This window comes from Haliaeetus leucocephalus, unplaced genomic scaffold (assembly GCF_000737465.1).
Source record: "Haliaeetus leucocephalus isolate CR32 unplaced genomic scaffold, Haliaeetus_leucocephalus-4.0 Scaffold162, whole genome shotgun sequence".
NCBI classification, from domain to species: domain Eukaryota; kingdom Metazoa; phylum Chordata; class Aves; order Accipitriformes; family Accipitridae; genus Haliaeetus; species Haliaeetus leucocephalus.
The window spans coordinates 11,399,376-11,421,263 of record NW_010972598.1 but is presented as its reverse complement, the minus strand read 5'-3'; the positions used below and the strand labels follow the sequence as shown (position 1 = coordinate 11,421,263).

The 21,888-nt window shown below is 38.1% G+C and overlaps 1 protein-coding gene across 1 annotated transcript in view; it reads left to right on the top strand.

Annotated features, from left to right (window-relative positions):
- Window positions 1-21,888, top strand: part of UNC5D (unc-5 homolog D (C. elegans)) — a 168,036-nt gene that overhangs the window by 105,763 nt on the left and 40,385 nt on the right. The window contains exons 5-7 of the mRNA XM_010562981.1: window positions 15,007-15,187; window positions 16,017-16,184; window positions 17,478-17,642. Of these exons, the coding sequence (XP_010561283.1) occupies window positions 15,007-15,187; window positions 16,017-16,184; window positions 17,478-17,642 (514 nt within the window). The remainder of the gene's footprint in view (window positions 1-15,006; window positions 15,188-16,016; window positions 16,185-17,477; window positions 17,643-21,888) is intronic.

Here is a 21,888-nt window from a genome sequence, read left to right as displayed (position 1 = left end):
AAGGTTCTGTTAACTACAGCACCGCTTGCAGACTGAGGGCCAATTATTCATTTAGCTGGGCAAAATAGGTATTTCTTCCAGGTTTGTACATCACTACTCCTTTTTTTCTGTCGCTCCTCCAAGAATCCGAAGAAATTCAGGTATTTTTATTAGACGCTATCCAACACTGTACATACAGTGAAAACTACCACAGATTAAAGCAGCAGTTTTGAACCCACTTAGAACACAAAATTCTGTTGAAGAGTCCTTACAGATTTTAGAAGTAGCAAATTACCTTCCCTTTAATCTCTGTTTATCAGTTCTCAACATACCCTACCAAAAGAAACAGAGCAACCTTTAAATGTTGATTCTGTTTTACTGAAACCATGTGGCAGCTTACTCATAATTGCTCAATTATTCTAGTAATTTCTTCTCCAGTTTTACTTGCTCTGCGTTTTAACATCCTGCTATTTCTGTTGCAGACACACAAATGTTCCCTGTTCAGTTCAGATTTTTAGCTGCTTTTAAGAGCAACTTCATAACTTTCATTTTTCATACTTTCACATCTATCAAAGATTGAGAAATGGGCAGTTATTATGGATAATACATGACATGCTGGTCTGGACTGACTGTGTTCAGAACACGACAATCTAATAGTATATAAGGCCTCTTTTTTCTATGAAACATCTGCTCAATTAAAGCCTTTTTGTTTAAGACTGTGACTGCTTTATAGAAGCATGGACAACACAAAACCAGAATCAAGTTTTAGTTTATTTTATATGCTGTTTCATCTTTGGTCAAATCTAGTATTCATTCCTTGCCCTTCATCACCTGTCTTCTTTGAGAGGAACATCTGCTTCAGTGTTACCTTTCTGTCTTCCTGAAGTACTTCATCTTCAATGCCCTGAACTTTTTTTTTTTTTAAACTCAGCCTAGATCACGGGTTAGGTATTACAACAGCAGTTGTAATACACACAGTACAGAGCCTGGAGTAATACACTGTAGACGTTCAAACAAAACAGGTTTCAAAGGCAAAAAAGGCTTGTGATTATCAGTACTTGTAAAAACCATTTAAATGCTGTTGCTCAACATGCTAAAAGAAAAAGCCTTAGGCTTCACAGTTACTCTGTGTAAGTGGGGAATAAAAAGGACACAGTTTTGCATAGAACTGGTCATCTTTTAAATATCTTACAGACATTTTAGTGGGTTTTGTTAGCTGTACGCTTTCCAGGGCAACACAACCAGTTACAAAAATTGGGATATCTGGTTGTGCAACTTACGTTAATGGTGAGTTTGTTGGGGTTTTTTTGCTTCATTACGATCACATTTTAAAAAAAAAAAAATATTGCCAAGCTATTTAACATTGAACTTGGATATATTTGGGATGCTCTTTTTTGGACATTGGCAACCCTGAAATTTTATGGAGAGCCCGGGTTGGTAATGCAACGCTTTTTTTTCTTATGTTTGTCCTTGTTTCTACTGTGGACAGCTGACTAGCAAACAAATATCTCTTTTAAAATGTACCTGAATGAGCAAGCAAGGTGAGCCAGGTGTGCTGCATGAGTCACATGTAGCTGGCTATTGAGCCTCTGCATATAGTAATGTGTTTTAAGACTTTGAGTGTCTTATACTGTAGTGTTAACAAAGTGACAAGGGCATATAAAATAATGCCTTTTGAGTATTTGAGTCATGAGGAATTTCTAAATGGCTTCTTGTAGGGATGCCCTGAGCATTTTTCATGTATTCAGTATTGCTGCCTATTGTTCAAGCTCATCACAAAAGACCTGCCAATCTCCATAGCCTCATACAAAATACACCACATTATATGCGAGCAATCTCAGGGAGTCATGGATTGTATAAGATTTGCATAAAACTAACCTATGTATTTGGAGTCTCTGTGTGTTAGATCAACAGTTGTTCTCATTCTGTAACACAGTTGTCACCTAAATTTAGTTTTCACACCTGTGCCTGAGATACAGTCTATCTGACTGGACCAGTCGTTCATCACTGGTACATCTACTGGCCAGAAGACATACCCAATATACTAGTGTTGTGGAGACCCTGCTTCTGATATGTTTATCATTTAGTGAAAAGATAATTAAGTTCCAGGTAAGCGTATTCTATGACTTATATTGGAAATCAAGCTCAGAGGTATTTAGCATGGTTTGAACTCAGGTACTTTACCATGAGTATGCGGAACTCTACCAAGTTGAGTGGAGAGCGATTCCTTTAGCTAGAAGCTGCTACAGCCTTTTCATTCCCATTTAGACCAGCCACTAGAGAGAGGAAGAACACTTACACTGTGTTTGTTACCTTCTGTCATCCTAATATGCAGTTTGAGATTATTCTCGTCTCTTCATTATTCTGCCACTGTGCTGTTGGAATGCGTTAAATCTGTCACTTCATTTTTCACCCATACCCCTTTTTATACTGTACCAATTATTTGAAACAATGGCATTTGTCAGCTCTCCTCTTGTCTCCTTAGTGATATCTCCAGGTGCCTCTTTTGCTGATTTTGTACATTTTGCAGCTATTGGAAGCATCTTAGGCCCTGCACATATACCCTTTATTTGAAAAAAATCCTTGGATGTTTTCTCCAAAATGAGTATACGTGCTGAATTTCATGCAAGCAAGTGAACTGTGTGCTATGTTTTCCTCCAGTAGAAAAAAAAATGTTTGTTTTCCTTCTGAGATTTGACTTATTCTAAGTAAATCGGTACACCCAGGAGGTACCGAGGTCGTGAAACAGAAATGCTGGAGCAAACACTTCTGAATTAGATTGCTAAAATGGGGGGGGGAAGGGGGGGGAGTGAGATAACTATGTAGTTCCCCTGAATAGATAATTCCTTTTTATAAAGACCATTTATAAAGCTTTGGGGCTTTTCTTTTTTTGACATACTGTATTGCAGTGGCATGTATTTTTCTGGTACTATTTTCAGAATGTTCTTAATTTTGAATGCTTGAACATGAAAGGATAAGACTTTATTGTTATGTTTATAATTATAAATAATAAAGGTAATTGTGTGAAAGAGTCCTACAAGGATTTGGAAACTTTACTGTGGTGTACGTTTTGACCGAACAAGATAGTTGGCGGCTTTATCAATACTGGCCTGTTGTTCTGGTCAGCAGGAGGAATGACTGTTGTGGTTATTTACTAGTGCTGTTTTAGTGCCTAGAGGTCTTGTTTGTTTTTTCTGTTCCTGATTCCTGGAGGTTAGATCTTCAGCATGTTTGACAGTCTTTTCCTGAAACTTCTAACTTTATAATACAACAAACCTGCTGTATTTCTGAGTCTGTGAAGAGCATATAGCACTTCTGCACAATACTTTCATGTGCAGCTGCTTTTATTTCCTTTTTCAGTGGGGTTCAAACTTCTGAACTTGAATGCGGAAAGGAAAGGTTTGTGAGCAGAAGGATCAAATCTATTTGGTAGAAGGCTGTATTATCCTCTGATAGTTGGTTTATTTACATACTTTTACAAAGACCTGACAACATCACATGGGCAACTAGAATTCAGAAACACAGTATCTTTTGCTCATGGAGTGGGCTACTGTGAAAGGAAAAGATGCAAGGGTCATTGGGACAGAGAAGCATGGCAGAGCATTTCTCAAACTTTCCCTATTTTATGCATTCAGAAACAGGCAGGAAGGAGATATGATGTCTTCAAAGCTACAGAGAAAGCTTCTCTTAGAATTGGCTTTGGGTTTTTTCTAGCCAAAGTCACTCAAGATGTCAGGGACATATGGTACAGTTTGTGTTGGAGCAAAAGAAGGAAGGTGTGTTAAGAACTGCAGGGAGGATTGAGTGAGAGAAGGAACAATCTGCTGGGGTCAGTTCTAGACTGAGTGCGGGTTCTGGGAGAGCATTGCTGCTAACCAGGACAAAAACATCTCTTGGGCATAGCTTGCCTGAAGTAAACCAGACTGCATTAGCGATTTTTGATCCTCTCACATTAGTGCCCATTTTGCTAAATTGCACCTCACAGTCACAGCAAGAGCAGCTGGTTTACTGTCAATTGTGACTAGTGCTTTAATCGAGGAGAGGCAAGAGGGGAGAATGGAAGATGTCCTTGGGGTAAAGTGTTTCCGTATCGACTACACTTTAGTGCAGATTCAAATGTCTTCTGCAAGAAAGTGAGTATCTTGTGATGACCTACTACCCATATGCTCATAGTATTTTTTTTTCTTACTTTGTTAATCACCCTTGAAGCTGTTCTTGCTCTTCCTTTTTTATTTTTGTGATTTCCGTGCAACTTAATTTTCCTTTTTATATCTAAGGAAGCTCCTCTACCAACTCTTGTCTCCCTCTCAAAATCAGGAATCCCCAAATATGTTGATCCTTTCTGATCAACCACTTGTCTTCTCCCACAAGCAAGGGAAATGTGTACATGCCCTTATGTTCATTTTTCCCCAAGATTCTTATGATTTCCCTGTTCCTATCCAAATCTTGGTCTAATTGCGTATTTCCAAACACATCTGTCTCCTGAATCCCATCACCAACACACACACTGAAGGTACTCCTAATGCAAACACATATTTTCTTTTCTCTCTGTATGGAGACGTGTATATATGTGTGCATATGTATGTAGTCACAATGCAGTTGGACTAACCTTGATATATATTACAGTGGGACCAAAGGAAAGCAATCAAATGATTACATGATGTTTTGTCCTACTGCAGTTATTGGGAGCTCTTAGAGATACAAATGTAAGCTTCTAGGAAGAAAATTTACCCTCTTGCAGATAGATTTCTTAACTTCACAGGAAGGGGAAAACTTACGTCCTTTTTAAAAAAAAAGAAAATAGCACATTATGCTGTTTCAGAGGTGAAAAGGTTGTTGATAGGTTGAAGCATTCAACCTACCCAACCAACCTGATATGAGAAAACACCTGCTGGTAGATACCAATTTCAGGATCTTTAACAACTTCAAAGTACCAGTCATATTTGTTACTGCACTTTCTAGTTGTGTTTCTTTTTACAACATGGCTTTTGTGTCTAACACAGTGAGGGTGCTCTCCATTCAGATTCTGCTGATGCAATATACTTGTGCTGGTCCTTTTATAATCTGGAATAAATACCATTAGAGTATTGTGAAACTGAAATGTTGTAACATTAAAGGCTTAGGGAATGTTTTACCTCTCTGGACATAGATCAACACCTTTTTTAATTGCAAACAGTGTTACAAAAGAAGGCAGCAAGTTGTGAATCTGGTGCTCAGTTGCATTTGGTATACACCTAGTGACAGGGCATAAATGTTACACATTTGTAACTAACAACTGTATTTCTTTAAATATAGACATAGAGTTTGAGTTTAAATACTTTTTCCAATGTGTACAAAAAGATGATACATTAATGGATCTAAAGGATGTTTCTGTTAGTAATATCTCACAGCTACATTCTTGAAATTGTATCTGAAGGCTACTAACAAAAAAGAGCAACATTATATATTCGTGATTCACCGTAACTCTTGAAAAGTAAAATTATAGCTTTGTTTGCTGTAATGTACAGAACAGGAGTACAGAAGTTGCTGCGTTAATCGAGATGAGGAGGCCACACAGCCAACCAAACTAATGACAACTAACCAACTAATCTCAAGTATGATTACTGAAAGCAAATAATAGAAACTATAGTTCTAGCCAGGATCATATTCACACTTACTAGTGTGCTATTGCCCTGGTTTCAGCTGGAATGAAGTTAATTTTCTTCTTGGTAGCTGGTGTAGTGCTGTGTTTTGGATTTAGGATGGGAATAATGCTGATAACACACTGATGTTTCAGTTGCTGCTAAGCAGTGTTTATACTAAGTCAAGGACTCTTCAGCTTTTCATACTGCCCTGCCAGTGGAGGCTGGGGGTGCATAAGAAACTGGGAAGGGACACAGGCAGGACAGCTGACCCAAACAAGCCAAAGGGATATTCCATACCATATGATGTCATGCCCGATATATAAACTGGGGGGGCGTTGGCAGGGGGGCACCACGGATTGGGGATTGGCTGGGCATTGGTCAGCAGGTGGTCCATCACTTGGTTTGTATATTCTCGTAGTAGTAGTAGTAAGTAGTAGTAGTAGTATTTTCCCTTCCTTTTCTGTCCTATTAAACTGTCTTTATCTCAACCCACGAGTGTTACTCCCCCCTTCTAAGTTTTCTTGAGAGCAATAATCTGAAGTATGGGTAGAGATACTACTGGGTTTTTGTAATGCCGCGCACTGATGATTGATCAGAAGCAGTCAGAAATGCAAGAGAAGAGATCTCTTTATTTGTACTTTGTTTTCAATTACTGTAAGCTTTCTGTGATAATTTTCTTATCTCTAAGAATTTGGTATAAATGTGGTACTGCCTATCAGGATGCCATGTTAGCAAAGCACTGTACACATAATTTCCAATAATCTTATCTAAAAATGTTTTTTCAGTGTCAACTGCACTTTTATAATTACTTTCCAAATGTCTGTGCATTGGAAAACAAATAAAACCTCACTGGTGTGACACCATAAACACCATCCCTAAAGCCTTTAGCTGTTCTTTCTAACCATCCTTATTCACAATACTGAGAAATGTATAGTGTGCATTGCATACTTTTAAAACAAGATCTGTGGTTTACTATATATCCTTAAATTCTGAGTTATTTAGAAAAAGAAAAGCTCTAGATAATTCTGATCTGCTCACCAATATTGCTGAGCTTTATAGTCAAGGGACTAGGCTTTGAGTTTCAACTAGATCGTTTATTTCTGCTTACCATAAAATAATTGAAGTCAACTCATTTGTGTGCACCGCCCCACTGGAAAACTGCCATATAAGCCCACATAATAACCTTTGGGTTTATTAATGCTGATTCATTCATAATTTTTGCATGTAGGTAAAAACCAGTATTGCAATTAATGTCAGATACTTATTTCTCTAAAAATTGGAATAAAGATAAACTTATTTGGGGATCTGATTATATCTTTAACAATCAGACAATGTACCATTAGCAATGGCAAATTTAACAATGTACCTTCATAACAATGTTTTAAAATAGCATGTCTGAGTCAACTCCTTGCCCACCTTTAGCATTATAAATTGAGATATACATACAGGCTGTCACCTTTCCCATTAAACTTATTCAAAAGCATATTTTAATTTTGCTTTGACTCACCCCATCCAATGCTAGCCTTTATTCCCCTCCTCTGGATTTTTCAGCAATATGAATTTTCTGTTGTGATTTTAAAGCACACAAACAAAAATGCTCACTTCATTGCAAACTGGATGTAGCTCAGAGTATGAGCTATATGGTATATAAAGTGCCATGAGTGAGTATCATCTCCCTTGGCTTCCCTTACTATTGGAGGTTTATGTAGCAAATGCACTACCTGTATGCCACATAGAGTGAAATAATAAGAAAGAAAATGTCCACTAGCAGCATGCAGCACTTGAGTTTTCAGATGATTCCTCTTGCAACAACCAAGCGCATCTCTTCAAAGAGACGATTCCTGTGCTGTTTTCCACAGTACAACCAACAAAAGCCCAGGCTGATTTATGAGTTAGTCAGTGTGTCAGATTTATGTAATGAGATTATATATTCAATCTAATGAAGGAAAAATATGCTTACCAGAACAGTGTGACAGTGTTGTGATTAAACGATTCGGTAGCAGTATTCCCTCAGTGGATTAATTTAAAAAAATGCAGCAGGTACAGCTGACCTGCTGCTTGTGTTTTGCTAGCGATAGGCTCCTAGCAAGGAAGATTAATGTTTTTTGATTGTGTTGATAAAGTAACTGTGTGATCATAAAGGTAGATATGAACTGTTTGTATCCAGCAAACTGGCCTTTGTTTTTTATTAACCTCCCACACTGATTTATGCTGATGGAGGCTTCTCCTACTTATATGATTGAGTCTTAGGGTAGAAAGCAAAATAAAACTGTAACAAAGATATGCTGCCTTCTTAATGCATCACTGTAATTGGAGCACCTGCCCTGCCTATACTCATCCATTCTAACTGTAACTTTAAGGAAGATTTCTCCAGCTTAGACATACTTGAATTTTTAGAAACAGGAGTTTCATGCTAGATCTGAAAGAAATTGAAAGGAATGTATCTTGCTCTCTTTTACTAAACATTATAGGTCACTGAAAAAGGCATTTTTTATAAGGCTTTTAAAGATTGGGGAATGAGAGACCTCAATCAATGATAAGGTAGAACTTTTTCCAGCCAGAGGCCTGAGCTGATTAGTATGGGGAGGAGGGAATATTCATAAAAGCCAGTGTTAGCTTAGCGATACAATCTCCCCAGGCTTGCTCTAGACTCAGTGGAGAAAGTGTCAGATATACCTGCTGTTAATCATGATGTGGAGGAGAATCTATTGCAAACATTTTCTATTAAAAGGAATTTTTTTGTAGAAAATAAATCAGCTTCAAACATGTTTTCTTCTCCAGTTAAAAAAAAAGCTTTCAGCTAGAAATTTTTAGAGGTTCTCGGCCTTTTTCTTCTTTTTTTAATGCAAAGTCAGGTTCTAGGGGGGAAAATATGGTGTCACCTAGTTCTTTTGTATATATAATGGTGTTATTTTTGTTCTTAGAGAGCTAAGAGCTCAGGTAGAGATGCCTTCTGTATTATTTATACTGAATTAATTAAGTACCTTCATGGGCAACAGCAAAAATAGTATTGGAATCAACTTCAAGGTAATGTTCACTGTTCTGCAGTTGTCACTACAGCACTGTAAGAAGAATTAAGATCCAAAGAGGTGTCTCTAAGAGACCTATTTTAATGACTTTTTGTCAGTTTGGATAGGTTGGTTCTGTCAGGTCAAAATTTCACGTGCAAAACTTTATTCCTCTCTATTGAAAGTTGTGGGGGAGGATTGCTGAATTAAAACAACAGATGATGGATATATCAAACAGGTATTACTGACAAAGGACACAGACATAAAAATGCACCTACATTCCAGATTATTTCTTGTTACATTTCTTTAAATGGTCTATGCATCAAGACATGTGTCTCCCCCCGCCCCTGCCTTTCTGCCCCCCAACACACTTTTTTGTCCTCTCTATCACCGGAATCTTTACGTTTATCTTTAACATATATAGGTATTTTTAACAGCTTCACACTAAACATGTTTTTTGGATAATATTTATTACCAGATATAGGGCTCCAACCCTTGCAAAGTTAGAGCTAATGTTAGTAATGACAAGACAATGGGCACCTTCAGCTACAGCAGGCAGATGTATGGAGGAGAAATTTGAGAATAAAGAAATCAGAACAAAAAAATGCTGGAGAAATGTATGAGCCACTGACAAAATGTGGGGTTACAAAGCACTTAATCTCAGGTCACTGGTTTTAAATTAACGTCTAGTCAGGTGTGGCCAAATATCGGAGAAATATTTGCCATCATTGTCACTTGTAAACTTGCTGTTTGGCCATGCTCCTTGCTGTGCTACTTTTAGTTTTGTCTGGTTCACAAAAAGACAGCCTCTGCCTTGCTACAAGGGAAGCATAAGATATCAGAGAAGAGAGTTGTATTCAGTGTAGTTATCTGCAATCTCATGAGCAGCAATATACCTATTTATTCATTGCATTCTCTACCATACTTTCTAAACACTGCTGTACTTACATTTAAAATATTAAGTGAATCTGGGATTGACAAAACAGTTTTATCCAAAAGATACAAATATTGGCATATTCTCTAAGAACATAATGAGCAGTGGTATTGGCTTAAAGAAAGGTTAAGGATGTGTTTACTACTTTCTCCATCTGAGAGAGAGAGAATATTTAAAATCTGTAAATTGACTATGCTATAAGAAACATTTGTGCTGCTCTAAGTCAGGTGTTGACCTTTCCCATCTTAAAATCCTGAAGCGTTTATCTTGCATTGAGAAAGCAATTGATTCTCTCTTCAAGATAAGCTGACATTCTAACTATATTATCTTTGATATATATGTACTCTGGTTATTGACCACATGAGAAAGTCAGATGTATTTAAAGGGCAGGATAGTATAATCTAAAAGCAGGAGTACCAAGGTCTTTTGTCTTCTGACCTACAAAATTATCATGTGTGCCCACAAGAACTCTTGAGTTGTATTGCTCCTGTTGGGTATTAAATCTCTTTATAGTCTCAAACAAGAAACGCTAGAAAGAATAGAAAATTCAGTCACGGGCAGCCAGCTCTCAGGATGTTTAAATTAGACCGAGCAATGGATGAAAAACTCTTAGTGCATCAAATCAACTGGTATCTGACCTACTCTAATCTTCAACCTTTAAATAGTAAGTTTGGTATTAAAACCAACCAAACAAAAAAGTAATTTCTGTTACTGCAAATCAGAATATTCTTTAGTCTTACAGGAGGTCTAACAGCTGTATAGCCTCCCTCTCAAATTTGGCAAAGGAGGAATAAAGTTTAGCCAGAAGAATGTTACTTCCTCATCTGGAGTTAGTCAGCTTTTCTCCTTGAATTACAGAGGTGATGTCTGTGTAAAGGCTTAACACAGTCCCTGTGAAGGTGAAATAAAATGCTCCCAGTGATATTGCCATTGGGCTCAAAAGCAGCTGAGATTTAGGGGCATAACACTGTTCCCATAGAAGCCACAACTATAACCCATAACATGGGCAGAGTTTTAAGGGAACTGTAGCAACCTTTGCCAGAGCTTTCCTGCAGTCTCTAACTCAGCTCTGCCTCCATCGATATTCTCATGGATATTTGTGAGTCTCCAGAGTGTTTGAATTTGCTATATGGCAGCTGAAGATGTATGTCCGTAGTATCCATATGGCTACATATACAAATAAGGCTGACATGCATACATTATTTATTTTGCACAAACCAGGCACAGTGAGACTCCATCACCTGCAGCAATTCAAACAGCAGTTGTGTTCCTGTGATGTGAAGCTGACAGGCTGTTTTAATGTTGTATACAGTAGACAGAAATATGGATGAGTTGGGATAAGCATTATTTTTAAAGAAAAAGAGTTCACAAACTCCTGTCGTAATCTACCTAGGATATGGTGTATTTAACTGATTTTACTTTGATAATGCTGTAAGCTGGTCTTTGATAATTGCTTTCTGTAATTGGAACAAATTTAAGATTATGCTAATTCATCTACTGCCACCCAATGTGTAGTAGATGAGTTAATCTATATCTGCCCCTGCATTTCTTTTGTAGATCATTATATGATTAGCCTTTGTTAGAAATTGATGGGGGTATTTTAATTCTGAGCAGATTTAATTTCAGAGGAAAAAAACCAGACATCTGTATGTAAACTTAAGGCATATTATAGCAGTTTTTAAGTCTAGTTCGAGATAGAAACATTTAAGATCTTCAGACAGACTAATTCTTAAAAAGAAATGTATTACATTGTGTTACAAGCAACTGTACGACCTCCACTGATGATAAAGTGAGGGTAGTTAAATGCTAATGAGTTTTGAGTCTACTCTTCTGGCATTGCAGGTTGGCAATTCAGAACACCGTGCCTCATTTCAGTATGGAGACATTATAGGTTTCTTTGTTGCCTTTATTTTGCTTGGTTGTTTTGTGTGTGTGCTGAATTTTTCCAAAGGTTGCATCACTGCAAGTAACAACAACCTTTTGTTATCATGAGTCCTTTAAATTTATCAGTTTATCCTATAAATTAATCCCTTAGTTCTCCATCTTTGAAAGCATCTGTCTGCTGAGGCGAAGGCAGTGAATGAGTTTGAGTAAGTCTGGTTTTTCTTCAAGGGAGGGGAGGCTGGAATTAGAGACGAGTATTTGCAGTGTCATCAAGCCTCCAGATAAGAAGAAAAAGGCAATGTGTGCCCTCACTTACAAATCATCTTTTGATCGCACATCTCTCAACACTTTCATGTTTATATTCCGTCTGTTAAATGTTCTCCCTTCACTGTGATCATCATTCTTCTAAATGCTTTTCATTCACGAAGGCTTGCAGTCCTAGACTCAGTAAACAATGGATCAGTGTGCACTCCCTCCTGGAAAAGCTGTCTACAGGAAAAATAGCCTGAAGTGCTAGTGTAACAGTAATGAGGACCTTGAGCCATCCTGTGCCCCGCACCCACTCTGCCCCGCAAAGGCCCCTGACCCGATGAGACTCAAAACGCAAAATTTATAAATATACTTGTGAAATAATGAACTCTAGTAATACTAGACATGTTTGTCATTTCTTTGACCATTACTATGTTTGTCATTACACTGCACATAAAGTGAGTTTAATTCTGACTGCGACCATTGAATTTCTGTCACTTGATTTATGCTAGTGCTGCTGTTCTATAATTTCAATTGCATTCCTGGTTTCTTTGTGGAACCTTCCTCTGATAATTAGTATTAAAGTTAACTGCAGAAGGGAAGCTGAATAGTAAATGGATTACTTGATTGTTCCTCATCTTACTTAGACCAAAGGAAAATGTAATGCATTCAAAGAGATACTGTTGTTAAGGGAGGAGTCCAGCACTGCTGGATTTAATAAGTCTGTTTGGTGACTGCTCCAGAGCTGTGCCTGGCCATCTACAGCCAATAGAGGTGGAAGTATCAGCCGTGTCACTTAGCTCACGGAATGAGAGGCAACGAGTATGAATGCTAGCCCTGTGATTTCCTGGGATGCTTCTAGCAATGAAAATTAGGATGCCTAAGATACTGGGTGTGTTAAGTTCATGACAAAGCATGATTGTGTCTCCTAACAATATTAAGGAAAGCAAATTCAGGCTGTGAGACTTTTGGTGAAAAGTCTCCTCTGGGTTTACCTAAATAAGCGTACCTGTGCCAGGCACTGCCTCCTTTGACGTCACGGGGCACGCCTTAGCAACTCACTGTCTTGAAACTTCACTCTAAATGTTTATTTGGATATGCACTGTAGCATACAAAGTGATGTGGTCCCAAAACTCTTTAAACTTTTGTGAAGGAAATTGTTTAAAAAAAGAAAACAAAGTTAAGACTTGAGAGGAAAAGGAAAACAAAACCGCATTATGACAGGACTTTATAAGAATGCAGAAATAGACAGGTATGTCTTGAATGCCTAATGTAAGCTTTGATGGTGACATTCTGTCTTTGTTACCATTTTTGGTTAACTGCAGTTTGAGGAAAAGAATATATAGAGCTAAAATCTTTTAACTACTTTCAGTATGAAATGTATAATGTACTTCATGCTCAGGTAATGCCTCTTTTGACAGATAAGTAAAATAATCACTTAATTCCCTAGTCGCCATGTAGGGTAAGTGCCACAGACCTAGATTCTTTTCAAGATAAGTTCCCAGCTGTCTGCTGTGGTGCCGGGACATGAGAATCTATGGATGCGTCAGTCGCACACCTTCTGTCCCCAGCTAACCAAAATGACTGATGCTACTGGAAGGGGAACCTGCTGCCTGGCATGAAATCTAATTGGCTTTGATGGTCAGCTTTTGCAGATTTGTTTATAAACTGGAAAATCTACAAATTGCAGACCATCTGCGCAGAACAGTGTGCTAATGAATGCCTGTAGCTAGCAAATCCATAAGCTCATTATCACAAAGTTACAAGTCCTTCCACAAGTTCCTAAACGAGGTTATTCATCTGAACTGAGATGAGAAGGGTATTTGACTTCAGGGTACAGCCATACCTCCTTCAGGTCTAGAAAAGCTATTAAAATAACGCACATTTATTCAGTCTTTTAATAGAATCTGTTGATTCTGCTTCTATTTTTAATTTTTCACTTCTGTAACAGCAGCTTACCATGCCTTAACTATTTCTTTTTTAATGTTTCAAGTAGAGAAATGCCTTTCAGATAATTGCTGGGTCTACTCAGAGATATGTTGGTTGGTGAACTAGAGAAGATGTATTAAAGTATATTACACACAGCATTTCACAGTATTTATGTACCTTGACAACAAATACTAATGGTCTCTGGTTTAAGAATGTTTATGTAAACTGGGAATCTATTATGATGACATAGCTCTTCCACTGTGTGTGATGTCAAGCAATTTCATCTTTATGTTTCTCTCTCAAGAAAAGTGGAATTAATAATACTTATTATGTGTCATCCCCATTTATTATGAAGCTTAACTGATCTTTGTCCAATTGTTTGAACATGTAAAGCACTGTATATCAAGAGGAGCATTTTTAAATACTTCTTATTGTCTATCAGTTGACATTTTCTTCCATTTTCTTGGAATAAAAGTCAGCCTTTCTAAGTTAATAACCCGTACTGCCTTAAAAAAAAAAAAAAGCGGCAATCATTAGCTGACTTTCACTTGGACTGCTAATCTCCATTGGTCATGTCTCTCCTTCTGCTCGAGTCAAAGGAAGTATTTCCCTATCGTATTAATGAGGTCGTTAGCCCAAGGCATCAGGTGCCTTTCTTTGGCATTACAGGTTTAGACTTTTCCCCATTTTTTTTCATTCTCTCAGGGAAGCCAAAAGGGCTCTCCTAAATAGGACAATAATTGAATAAATGGTTACAATAAAAACAAAATACACAGTGTAGGTTCAAGAACAAATACAGAGGAAATGTTAAGATGCTATTATTTAAGAAAATGATTTCAGGTTCAAGCTTTTAATACTAACGGTGAAGAGAACCAGGAGGTAAATGACATATATTCAACTAGAATGATCCAGTATTTTTTATGATCACTTTTTGATTCCTTGGATTAAATATTAAAGCCTCCTAGCTACCTATCACACAAGGAAAAGTGTAATTTATTGTTCTCCTCCTTTTTTTTGCCCTATCCTCTTCTGCCTCATCTTTCCTTCCTTTTCTCCCAATAGAACAAAAATAATGTTTCCCTTATAATCCACACCCTTGCAATTTGGAATGAGCGCTTTGCTTTTTTTTTTTTTTTTTCCTCATTTTTGTTATTTTATTATGTCCTAGCATTTCATTTGCTGTGCCTTTGTTAATAAGCTCTAGGGTCTTCAGAATAGGAACAGTGTCTTTTCTAAATTTGTAAATGTCTACCTTTTTGGAAATCCCATCCTAGCTTCATTTATCTTAATATTTATAATAAAGACCACAATGACATTAAGTCATTGAAATATAATTTTGCAGATTTCCTGCTTCCATCTTTTCCTACTGCATGTTCTTCTCTGCTTCATCCCTCTCCAGGTGGAATGGCTAAAGAATGAGGAGCCCATAGATTCCAACCTGGATGAGAATATTGACACCAGAGCAGACCACAACCTCATCATTCGACAGGCACGTCTTTCTGACTCTGGGAACTATACCTGCATGGCTGCCAACATTGTTGCCAAGAGAAGGAGCATGTCTGCGACAGTTGTGGTGTATGGTCAGTGAAAACCGTGATAATTATGGAAAAACTTAGATGTGTGCGCTTTTATTGCTGGAGTACTTTATATTTTTAACATACGACTGGTTCTAAATCAAATGGCTAACCTCCTTCCTGTTATGATGAATTTTAGTTCTGTCGCTCAAGGCTGAGATCATGCCTGCTTTTAGAGTGGTTAGAATTAGGAGGTTTTTTGTTTGTGATGGATTCCCAGAAGTTATGTCAATAATAACAGTCCTTGCTCCAGATGTTAAGAAGATGCAATTATAAGCTAAACCACATAAATAAGCCTTGCCTGTAACAGGAGACCCTGAAGCACATGCCTAGGGAGGTACATAAAGGGCTGCCTTAACTGGATCTGTGGTACTGGAGTGTCTGAGCACTAACTAGTGAATCTAGATGTTACACAGCAAAGGACAAAAGACCAGAACCAGTGCTTTATTACCATCCTCTGTTGCTCTCCAGGTTTATTACTGCATGTGACATTTTATTGGTAGAGAGAGAGCATTCCTATATCACCCTTTTTGAAATAAAGAAGTCTTGTTTAGGATTTAAGCAAACCATATTTCATGAGAATTGAGGTGCCTGCTTTTACCTCCTTCTCAGACTCGAATACCAGTCATTGGACTTCTTAGCATATTACTCTTCCAAAACAAACATTTGTGTTCTCTGACACCATGGCCTTTATGTAGTTGTGTACTGATAGGCAGCAATGCTCCTACTTCAGCTTGGGATTTACCTGCCTTTGAATGAAACGATCTGATCAGATTTGTTGGTTGATGTCTCTTAGCACACCTACCACAACCTCAAGAATGTTTGTGTTTTGCAGTTAATGGAGGCTGGTCATCATGGACTGAGTGGTCAAACTGCAATGCACGGTGTGGTCGGGGCTGGCAGAAGCGATCACGGACCTGTACCAACCCTGCTCCACTCAATGGAGGTGCATTTTGTGAAGGGATGTCAGTGCAGAAAATTACCTGCACTTCTCTTTGCCCTGGTGAGATATGCACAGTCTACTAAGGAATAACTTTGGAAGTCGGTCACATTTATGGGAGAGTTCTTTCAAGTCTGAAAGGCCAGGTGGACAACTGTGCTTTGAAGAGCCCACTGAGGTCAAAAAGGAAATTGGAAATACTTGCATCCTTCTTTAGACTACAGCTCAGAGCTTTGTGTAGGGTCTGAGCAGTAGCCACAAGCACCTGTGGCCTGATCTGCCAGGTTTGTCAGTGCTTTAACTTACACTGCAGCTAACTAAATACTCAGTAACAAAACAGCAACTGGTTCAATGTGAAAAATCACGTAAGTGGGTGCGAGTATAGGGAAAGGGGAGGTGATATTAGTAACACTAGAAAGAGAAACACAGAAACCTTAAGCTAAGAACTTCACTTAAAAGTATTATTTAGCTTGCAAAAGTTTGCTTGCAAGTATATTAACCTTTTGAAATTGAGTTTATACTACACAGAGCATGGTGTTACCTCTCTGGACACTGTACATTTCCTCATTTGTTCACCTGAAACCTCCCTTATCTGATTTTGGAATTGGTGCTTCACATGTACAGCTAAAGAAAGTTAGTAGGATTGTATGCATGTATGTTTTAAGAGACTATGTTTGCCTGTGGTCACAGCATAACTTGTCCGGGTTCTGGCAAATCTCTCTTCTAGCTTTTAGATACAACATGTCCTGAACTGGGATTTAAAGAACTCAATATTATTTATATATGTCTCTGTGTTCATCTGACTGTTCTTCAATCTGATTTATGCATGAAAAAGAAAGGGAACTGTGGAAAGCCTTCTCATTTGGGACAGGGTCAGACACAGCTATAAATCAGTCAGCAAAGCAACATATTGATCCATTGTCTTGTTCAGGGCATTAGCCAGAAGTCTACAAGGCCAGCTATGCTCTTTTTGTAAACATCAGCATCGTTCCTCTGATAGGAAAATGTGTGGCCTCTCTACATCAGCTTGTTTTAAGGTGGAATTTGTATTGAAACATTAGAAGTTAATAGCCAGGTGGCAAAGGAAATGTTTCCTCCTGCAGTTTTAATTGACTGTATTTGCAGAATGTTATATACTGGTGCTATTTTAAAAGCTTCCATATTGCACGCTTGAGGTGGTACATTCTATTGCTGGATTTTAACTTCACATCTGATAAAACTATATTTATTGCTCCTGAGAATTATACTTTGTTTTCCTTGCTGTGACCTGAGGAGAGATATGAAACAAGTGTACCTCTTAACTACACCAGTTTGGTTTGCAGTGATGATGCTTGTTTTCTCTTCCTCCCCATTCAGTGGATGGAAACTGGGAGGTGTGGAGTGAGTGGTCTGTGTGCAGTCCGGAATGCGAGCATTTGAGAGTTCGGGAATGTATTGCGCCACCTCCAAGAAACGGAGGAAAGTACTGCGAGGGCTTGAGTCAAGAGTCGGAGAATTGCACTGAAGGGCTTTGCATTCAAGGTGAGTAACAGTTGGCACTGAATTAGATTTAGGAGTATGGCCTAAAATGTATACTGTAATCCAGGTAATGTAGCATATTTGCCACACCCACATCAGCACAACTCTTCTGGCTGAAATATTACTGTGAAAAAATAGATTGTTTTCAGAGGGTTGCATACGTGAAGTTTAAAATCCTCAGTGGTTTCTGAGCTATTGCATTTGTGTAGCACATACTTTACCTATTAATTATCAGATGATTCAAAAAATCCAAATAAAGGTTTTTTGCAGGTGTAATTATGACCACCTGCTACAACGTATTTCACAGAATGTACTACTACTTAGCCTTCTACCTTTTCTTGCAAGTAAACTGGCAAATCACCAACATGAATACTTTTGGTGCAAGAGCAGAGCTGTTTAAGGCTGAAGTTTACTCCATTTGTTGCCTTTAACACAGAAGTTAAATAAAGGCAAATCTACTTCATGGTGAGTTCCCTGTGAAAGGATTTGCCCTTCATATAAATGTCTGGAAAGCATCTGGCATTTGGTAGTTGCTACTATCAACAAACAACTAGGAGCCAAGAAAATCAGCCCTGCAGCTGTAGAGTTGCAGAACACCCGGGGACAGCTGCATAGTCTCAAAACTAAGAAGAAATTCACAAGTTTATTCCTACACTGAATGCTGCTCCCTATCCACGAAGTGATACAGTCACCTCATCGCGTTCTAGCAATGAAATGGCAGTGGTGGGAGCAATCAGGAATGCTAGGGCTTAAAGATGTAACTGAAATAAGTCTACCTTTTCTTTAATTCTATATTTAAATAGTCCTTTTTCTTTCTTTCTATGGTACTGCATTACCCTTCCTTCTTGATCTTTTGCATATATGTGTTCATGTTATGCCTAGCAGTCATTTTCTTCTTCCACCGTCATGCACACAACAAAAGGAATATGGCTATAAATCTAAGCCTTGTGCTCCTAACCATCGCCTACGTGCTTACAATAGTGTAAGTGCCTATGGCCTTCCCCCACGTGCACCTTCCTAATACTGGTTGGCAGTTTCAGAGAGAAACAGCTGCTGTGCCCAGTGAGTTCTTCAATGAAGTACATCTGGTGAGATGAGGAAAATAATTTTCTAAACAAAATGAACTCCCTTTTTTGCCCTGAGATTTTAATAATTTCTTAATGGCAGATAGCATCCTGTATATTTACTCAGGTTTCAGAAATACGTGTACCTCAGCTGAGACATTAAATAAGATTTTGTTTGGGTTTGGAGAGAGGAACACCTACAAGTCTTGCTATATGTCTCTAACTACTTAAAAGTTTCCAGGGTTACAGAACAGCTCTCCAGCTCCAAGGTGTCAGGCAGACAAGCTTCAGTGTTCAAAAGGATATAAATTAAATTCAGACTTTTAAAACATGGGGAAGAAAAAAAAACAAAACAAACTAGTGAGAATATGTGAGCGCTGCAATTCATTCAGCTTTTGAGGACCAATGTGGTGATCACATGATGCTTTCTGAGGTCTTTCTCCCTCCTACACACTAAATGAATGCCCTTCCCTGCAGATGGCTTGATAAATCCAGAATCCATTCATGTGTGCAGATTAGCATATCCATTGGAAGACTGTCAGAAGGATGCATTGAAAGGGGCATGAAAAGATGCAGCTGAGGTCTGCACACTTACCACTATTTGTGACAGTCATGAGTTGACTTACCATATAGTTGGCTCCTTCTGTGGTCTTCATCAAAGTTAATAAACGGTGGCCGTATTCAGGTCACTGCTTCCAAGAAAAGCCTTAATGACACTACAGGGTGGTAAAGATTACCTGTCCTACCTTGAGAATAATATCCTTTCATATTGTGTCATTGTGTGTCAGTCCTGTGTGTCATCTTCCATGCTGCACTTATGCTTTAGAGGTAGAGGAACAAACACAGTATTATGCTTATTTTGGTAGTCTGAAAGCAGCACGTGGCCTGGGGAAGAGCTATGGTTATTAAGTACTGAGATTCATGATACGCATTTTATTTGATGGTGATGGCTTCACTCCATGTGGGAAATGACTGAAACTCCTCGAGTCCTTGTAGGCAGCACAGTCGGTTTCAGACACAGACCGGGCCTCTGAGCACTGCTGTATCAACAAGAAGGTATTGTATCACATGGGCTTTTGTTGCTGGCTTCTCTAGCTGTTAATCTCTCCTTTCTTAGCCTCTCACTCCGAGGAGCTCATCCAGACACTGTCTACAGGCAGGTTTTAGAATGTCCCTGTCGCGCTCTGTATGGTGGTGAATTATCACTTTAATATCAGTGCGAGTCCTTCTCAGATGTCACAGAAGTGTGAAAGGTTGGTGCTGTGCTTGCCAGCTGTCTTTCGAGGACTACCTCTGATATTTACTGCTAATTCCAGAAGTGCATTTTCAGGAACTATTCTAGGATAAAGCCCTCTGAATCTTTTTGTATGAACGAAGGTTTCACGTACTGGTCAAATGAAATGTGTTACTACATATGGAGGGAAAGGGACTGGATGTTTCGAGTTCTGTTCACAGACATGTTACCAGTGCAATGGTTGATTTTTATTTTTTTTTTTAAATGTGTCTGCGTTCCCTAGAACAAGACTTTTTCATAGTAAGAAATATTAAAACTGCCTTGTAAAATTCTCAAGGGTAAACTCTGTATGTGTTGGTGCATTCATTCAGTGTTCTATGCCTTTATTGAAAACTTGCTTTGTTAGTGACTGATTTCTCTTAATGAGCAACCTTTACCCCCAGTACAGGTCACCAGTGCTGAACTCTGAATAAGGCATTCAGGATCTAAATCTGTATGGCTTGCAGCTTTAGTAAGAAGCTTGTGTGCAAGTCCCTTCAACAGAAAGAGAAAAGGGGGTAGGATGTCAGCTGGTCCAAACAGTTCACTTCATCTCAGAGGGTGTATGAGACAGGGGGAGAGGTTGGCTTTTTCCAGCAGATACAAATGTAGTAGTTTTGGCTGTGGAAAATAAAGCAGACTGCCTTCTGAAAGGTCTGCAAAGAAACATCAAGGCTGTAAGGAGCCAGTTGCCAATTCACATTCCTTCTCAGAAAACAAAATAAATTAAAAAAAAAAGAAAAAAGACATCCCATGACAGTCATATCACTGATTAGACATACTCATACAGTGCAGCCAGAGTATTTATTTTTTATCTTATTAAATTTAATGCCTATAAAAGATGTCATATTGACAGCCCTGGAGTCATAAATTCTCTGTTTATCCATAGAATAGAGTATGATAAAGTATAGCTTCTCTGCTATTGCTTTACTTAAGCTCCTCTGTTAATGTGCCCTATTAAGAACTCCAATAGCAAGCACTGAAAGAAAGCCCTTGCCACCAAATTATTTGATAGATGGGCTATTGGAATAGTTACAGCATGGCAACTAACTCAATAATTACCTGATGATGATGATTTTCATTGTCTGTCATAAGTTTTGTATAAAATCAAGTTCTTTGGCTCAGGTACTGTTCCTCTGCTCTATGTTTGTATAGCCACTGGTGCAAAGAATATTATTATTAATGAACCCCAACTTACCTGACTCATCACACTGCAGTAAAAAAGAAAAATGCCCCAACAAGTTGAAATCAATTGAACTAGCACAGGATTTCATCATCACCTTTTCAGAAGAATTGTAATTTTTCTTTGCCATGACATTTAGAATCACTTTATAGATGCAATTTTAAGAAAATGTAACTATTTTGCACAACTATGTGCAAACAGAAGTGAAGTAAACAGTGTATGACTGAAAACAAATGTCTGGAATAGCAAAAGCTTTCTCTTTCAGAAGCAAATCACTTTTCTACATATGGGACTTAAAATGCTCTTAATAGACTTAAAAGTTCTTAATACATTATGTGTAAAGAACCTGCCTTCTTTAAAATAAATGGATCACTATGGGTAAAAAGATACAAAAAGCATTTTTTAAAATATGAGTAAATTTTGTACAGATTTAATCAACTTAGTGTCAGCTGTGGAACACAAAGTGTAAAATATAACTTCGATGTTAAAAGGAACTATCAAATCAAAATCATTTTACAAAGGATAAGTGGCGTAAGTAGTAAACCCCAAATTTTATGATTGAAATGAAAAGCCTTTTAAAATCTAAGCCTACTAGGGATGCATATGTTGACATCAAAGCAATACTATTTAAAATTAACAAATTCTCAGCTTATGCTGAATATCTGGGGGGTAGAGGGAAATCTGCTGCTGCTGGATTTTCCATGCAGCAGTCTCATTGGGTAAAGTATT